The 6,351-nt window shown below is 41.6% G+C and overlaps 1 protein-coding gene across 2 annotated transcripts; it reads right to left on the minus strand.

The window, feature by feature from the left end:
* Positions 1–352: 352 nt before the first annotated feature.
* Positions 353–5,974, minus strand: MSTN (myostatin). Of its 2 annotated transcripts, none has more exons than XM_008935205.1 (3): positions 5,601–5,974; positions 3,061–3,434; positions 353–854 (listed from the first exon to the last, which is right to left on the minus strand). In XM_008935205.1, exons 1-3 carry the CDS (start codon positions 5,971–5,973, stop codon positions 474–476), a joined length of 1,128 nt encoding a protein of 375 aa, XP_008933453.1. In that variant the 5' UTR covers position 5,974; the 3' UTR covers positions 353–473. The 2 variants fall into 2 exon arrangements, with proteins under 2 accessions (XP_008933453.1, XP_008933454.1); XM_008935206.1 differs by having other exon boundaries at positions 474–854; positions 3,061–3,137; positions 5,601–5,973.
* Between the last annotated feature and the right edge of the window lie 377 nt (positions 5,975–6,351).

Genomic DNA, 6,351 nt, shown 5'->3' on the forward strand with positions numbered 1-6,351 from the left:
TATTGTATAGTGGTGTATATGTTACCAGTATATATTCTTCTGTAAATACAATATTAAGTGGAGATGTGAAGAAATGGACTTAAAAGCCCGCTCCTTCCAACCTCTGATGAGAAGAAGCTTGCTTTTGATCACCAACGTGTACTGCAACCTGCACATAAATTTGAGTCTGAATGACTGAACATTGATTCCCTCACAATGTAAAAACTTCATGTCTTAAATCCGGTGATTTTGATTGTAGCTTTTCTGTTTCACTGGCTGAAAGCCAGCCGCCAGGTAAATACATTGTCCTGTAGTTCACGTTCTGTAGGTGATGCTGTGATCAATCTGTACGACAGCCTATCATACAGCGTGTAGGATGTCGGCAATGCCTAGTGTACGTAACTTCACAGTTTCAAAGAGAGGTGAGGGGGTGTAACTTTTTTTTTGGGGGGGTAGCTTCCACAATTTATGGAGCAGTGGATCTCACGAGGGTCTCACGAGCACCCACAGCGATCTACGACCATGGCCGGTATCTTCCCGTATATGATTTGTTCCTTCCCGTTGAAGTACAGCATGTTTATGGGGGACATCTTGGTGGGCGTGCAGCAAGGGCCAGCCGAACCTCGGGGGTTGGCTTGGTGGACGAGGTGAGTGTGTGGGTATTTTTGTAAAAACACAAACTCGCACTCTCCAGAGCAGTAATTTGCTTTGTATCTTTTAGGGGCGATAATCCAGTCCCACCCAAAAGCTTCAAAATCCACTGTCAGCGGGTAGCGACAACATCGGGACTCTGTCGAGTGTTCGTCGCAGTCGAGGCCAAAATCTCTGCGGGATCGTTTTGGTGTGTCTGTAACTCTGACCTCTAAAAAGGGGTTCTGTGAGGGGAGGAAAGGAAATCAGAACCGTTACCGAGGTAAGCTGAAATTCAGTAAAAACGTGCAAATAATATTTCAGGTATAGATGTATCAAAGTTAATGTCCTCAAATCCTGTCTGCGAACAAAACTTTATCCCCCCACTAACCTCTGCTATGGTTGATCTCTGGTCAAGGATTATTCCTATTTTTCATGCTGAGGACCAGCATTTCCCTGCTGTTTCTCTATAAAGAGCTTTAATTCCTGAGTACCTGTTCCTGAAGTCACCATGACCTCAGTGCTAGCATTATTTCTGTTAACTTCTACAAGAACATTTCAGAAACTTTGAGGGTGCTGGAGTTTTACTTTTGATGTGGGCTTTGTTTTTTGTTTTAAACTTCTAAAAGACAGGACTGACTGGTGTTATCTCCCTTTTGTGAGTCCTTCCCACATTCCCTCCATTAAAATCATGCTGAGTTCAGGTTTTTTGAATATCAGGGAAAAGTTTCTTGTACAGACCAAGGAGGACAAAATTTGCTCTGTAATGCTGTCATGTTTGAATGACTGCAGTGCCAGTAGAAATGAGCGTTTCACCTGCTCGGACAGGTTACTTGTGCTCCACAGCTTTCACCTCTGCCAGAGGCTGAATTTGCTCTCCTGAATTTGGAGGAGCAGTTCATGTTCTGACTCCTGAAAGAGCCCTGTGGCCAGGAATGTACTTTTGGCAGATGTCTGAGCCACGTGCCTCCTACTGCCAGTGTGTTTCCACAGTCACCAATTGAGAAGAATTTGCACACCAATTTGAAAAAGTTCCTGAAATTTCCTCCCTTCCACGCACTGATTCCAGCCCCATGTGTCAGTTTGGCACTGACTAAGCTGTCCCATGAAGAAAGACCATTCCTGAGGAGTAAATAACAGCCCAGATAACTTTGTTACACAGGTAGTCCAGCTGCCGGAGACGCTCCTCCCAAAGGTAAATGATATGGGGAGGGGTTTGGTGAGGGGAGCATCCTTGTACCAGGAGCTGCAGTGAGCAGCCAGAGGGAAGAAAAATTTCCTCTCTCATCATCAGCTGTGCTTCCAACCCTGCCCTGCTGCTGAACTGGTTTGTTTTTATAGCCATGGGTTATCCACACAGCACTGAGTATTTGAATGGATGGAGGTGATGAGGACATTCCTTATCATGATATCCAGCTGGCCTGTCTCAAGCATGGGAGATCCACATCTATACTGGATCTGCAATTAAGGTACCACAGTGGTTTTCCTTTAGGTTCTGCACTATAATACTATCATGTTAAGCATTTACATAGGTACTTCAACACAGTTGGACTCAATGACCTTAAAGATCTTTTCCAACCTAAACCATTTTATGATTCTATGATACACAGATTGATCTACTGCCTAGAAGTCAAAATTAAGTAATATCCTTTATTCACAAGGAGGGATTTCTTCTTGTGTTTGTTTCAGCTGCGATAGGTTCAGGAGTTTTTATAAATAAGGAAAATGCTGTAGTATTGTATAATATAGTATAATAACTGGGACAAATCGGGTTTAATTTGTTCATCTATACTTATAAAAAGAAACCAGATAGTTATTTTATGCTCTTTCTCATCATTATGACTCATTTATTATATCAAGTAGAATTTCTCTATTCAAACATTTCACAAGTATAAACAGGTAGAAAGATGTTCTTTATCACATACTGGAAGGTACAGAACTTAACATTATGAAGATCTGTTCGCATGTTCATAAACATAGATAACTCTTGCTGTTGTTAATAGAAAACATAGGCATATAGAGTAGGGAGAAACTCCCTCACTTTCTCAGTAATATCAGAGACAACTTTCTTATCAATGAAAGAATCTAGTGACTATTCACTTTATGCAAAATAACTGCTTATTAGGCAGTATTTGCACTCAGATTTGAAAATGTTACTTTGATAGTACCATTCATCAGTAATTGCCAAAATAGTTCCAGGTTAATTCCTCCCAGCATCCCTCTGAAGCACTGCAATTTGTCTTAATTTTTCAAATAGGGAAACAGAGGCACAGGAATGCTATTGATTTTGTCTTCTTTTTTTTAGGATCATTGAGAAAAATAGCAAAAGATTGGATATACAGAACCTTGATCTTCCATTCCCTAAACAATTCTTCCATTTTATCCTTCAAACACAAATGCTTTCCCATAAAATGCAAGATATTTAAAAGGTATTTTTCTAAATAAACTTACCAATCCATCTTCACCTGGTCCTGGGAAAGTTACAGCAAGATCTCGTCCATTCTCATCAAAAGCTTTTATTTCGATGCCTAAATTGGATTCGGGCTGTTTGAGCCAATTTTGCAAGACTGTCTTCACATCGATACTCTGCCAAATGCCAGTGCCTGGGTTCATGTCAAGTTTCAGGGATCGAATTCCAGTATATCTTGTACCGTCTTTCATGGGTTTAATAAGTCTCAGGATCTGCACAAACACCGTTGTAGGTTTTTGGACTTGCCTCAAGTATATCCACAATTGTGCCTTTACTACTTTGTTATATTGTATTTTAGAGCTAAACTTAAAGAAGCAACATTTTGGTTTTCCCTCCATTTGTACAAGAAAATCGGCTATAAATGAATGGAAAGAACAGATTACTGAACAGGGAACAAAAAGAAATATGCATATATAAACCTCATTTTTATTTTCCAGACCATGTAGGAATTCTTACAATACATTATAAACAGTACCAGTAACAAAGCAGATCTAACTTAATTCACCTTCTGTGGTTTATTTTCTACAGCAAGTGTAATGGATGTCAATAAAGTTATTATGCCATCACCTAAAAGCAACATTATGTAGCAAGGGACTGACGATTGTTTTGTAAACAGGCTAAAATGAGATTGGGCTCATCATTTTTTCAGTCACTCAAGTTGGTACCTTGTGCTCCATAGGCTCAGCAGAGCAGAGCTGTGCCCAGGCTGAAGTTCAGAAATGATGGGCAATCACAACAAGATGCACACTGCAGAGGACCTTTGTGGTCCTTGGCGTGCTCAGAGCTCTGACCAGTGGTATCAGTGCTGTGGGCTAACCTGTACAGCTGCAAAATGCCTCTTTTCCCAAACAAAAATTACCTGGGCAGAGGGCACAGCCTGTTCCACTTCACAGCGACTACTAGCAACTCACTTGTGCTAGTCATCTCCTGAGGACCTTCATAAAGCATGCAAAATAGGAACTCTGTGTAGGCTGACTCAACATGTGTGTGGTGATCTGGCTATTTCTAACTTACTAAGCAGCCTGAGTGTGCTACACATCACACAAAGAGAGGTAAACTACATGAGCACTACAATTCCTTCTCTTGATGGGGAAAAAAAAATACTTAAGATAGTACGAATCTAAGGATCATTTTGTTGTATTTTCATTTGAACAATATTAGAGGAAAGTCACATGTAGTGCTGCGTTCCTCTTTACTGTAGCCTAGGACGCAGCTGTCACACCTAGTCATGGCACTGTCTTTCCATGACAGGATAAAATGGGTAACGCTAATCTGAAATGGTGCAGGGCTTTGACATCCATAAATCTCACCACTTAAGATACCTGTCTCTTTAGTGCATTCAAAATAGTCCAAGGGCTTTTTATAAAACATAGGAAATTAACTCAGATCAATGCAGTAGGACGACTTTTCCTCAGTCACTGTAATTATGTAACAGTTTAATTAAAAATAGTTACAAAGCCTTGGACATAATAGGCTGGAATAAAACTGCTGGCAGACCTCAACTTTATGATAAGGCTGCAGAAATATATGGCTATATAGTGCACATCTTATTAATTAGTAAGTTGAAAACTTGTACAGATAAAGTTACTTTTTCACCAATGCACACATATTTAGCTGGGCAGAGCAGCTGATATTACTCTAGTGTGCATATCGTAACGATATCTGTGACTGCTAACATACCTTATAGGTCCTGTCATATTTTTCCTTTTTGACATCATATTGGTAAGTGTTATTTAAAAAAACAGCTGCCATAGCCAAATACTTTAGCTGATGAAGAACATAAGATACTATAGTATTAGCCGTGCAAAAGATACTTGATAGGAGCCATAGCAGATGTTTAGCACTCAGAAGATAACTCAGAATCTGCTCATTCAGTAAATGCCTTCATTCTTCCTTGGCACGGCTACTGGAGCCGAGCTATCCCTGGACATGTTAGCATTTAAATCTGCTACATGCATATTTGCTTTAAATACATAGTTTTAACTCGGAGGTGGGTGGTGCTAGTTTATGGGATCGGGAAAGAAGCTAGAATTTAACTCTATCCTTGCACTTGCTGTAACACGTTGCAGTTAGGTAGGTCTAGTGCTCTAAGCTGTATTCCTCCTGCTTTCTGTCGCTCCCAGAAATACTGGCCGGTGAAACCTCCCTCAGAAAAATATAGTTATCTCACTGACTGCACTTTTACTTTGTATTTGTGATAGGAAATGCCCTGACTGCTGCAGATATCAAAGTCAACTAAACTGCAGACCTCCCTTTGCTCTCTAAGGGACTGGGCAAACCCCGAGCGCTACAGGGCATACGTGTGGTAAGGAGCCGAGGACAGAACAGTAAAACAAAGGATCGCAACGGGGTCATCTGAACCTGGCTCACATGCTTTAGAAATAAGGCTCTCCTCCCTCCCTCCAGCAGACTTCAGCCAGCAGCCTGTTGGGAGAGCCCGAGGAGGAGTTGCGTGGCTCTACAGCAGGGAGACAACTCTCTCGGAGGAGCGGTGGGAGGCGAAAGCAGCAGGGTTACTTACACTCCGTAGGCATTGTGATAATCGTTTCGGTGGTGGCATGATAGTCATCATCTTCCAAAGAGCCATCGCTACTGTCGTCTCTCTGGACGTCATACTGATCAATCAGTTCCTGGAGTGGAGGAGCTTTGGGTAAAAGTTGTTTAATAACATCCCTGCTAATGTTAGGAGCTTGTTCCAGGCGCAGTTTGCTGAGGATTTGAATTTTTATGGCTTCTATTCTGGAAGATTTGGTATTCTGTCTCCACGTACAAGCATTGCACAGTCCATCTTTTTCGGCATTCTCTGCGGGCTGATTGCTGTCATCAAGAGCCACCGGATCAATAGAGATCAGCATGAACAGGTAAATATAAACATAGATCACTGGCTTTTGCATGATCTCACATTCAGCGCAGAGCTTTTCCCTTTTCCTTTTTTCCCTCCCCCTTTCCCTTTCGGTACTAAACAGATCCGTGAGAGCAAATGCAATCTGAGAGACAGCTTGCCACACTGGTGTACCTTATATATTCCAAGGGGGCTTTTTATACTCCAACTTTGATTAGGCTCATGTCGTCAAACCCGACGATTGGTTGCTGTCCCAACAATGAATCTGGCTGTCAGAGGGTAAAGCCCTGTCGATCACAAGTCACTAGACAGCATTTAGTTACAGCCAAGGGTGAACTGATTTATCTGGATGCTTCGCAGAGGATATGTCTTTGCATACTGAAGGGATATATTTCCAAGCATTGTGGGCAGCAGTACTGAAAGACAGCAC

Source organism: Merops nubicus, unplaced genomic scaffold (assembly GCF_000691845.1).
Source record: "Merops nubicus isolate BGI_N331 unplaced genomic scaffold, ASM69184v1 scaffold2082, whole genome shotgun sequence".
In the NCBI taxonomy this organism is placed as follows: Eukaryota; Metazoa; Chordata; class Aves; order Coraciiformes; family Meropidae; genus Merops; species Merops nubicus.

Excerpts from the sequence above, each read along its gene's own strand:
- MSTN (XM_008935205.1), bottom strand. The coding sequence starts at position 5,973 with ATGCAAAAGCCAGTGATCTATGTTTATATTTACCTGTTCATGCTGATC. Across the intron at positions 3,435-5,600 it reads TATCACAATGCCTACGGAGT|CCGATTTTCTTGTACAAATG; the intron begins GTAAGTAACCCT and ends ATTCATTTATAG. Across the intron at positions 855-3,060 it reads GACCAGGTGAAGATGGATTG|AACCCCTTTTTAGAGGTCAG; the intron begins GTAAGTTTATTT and ends CTCCCCTCACAG.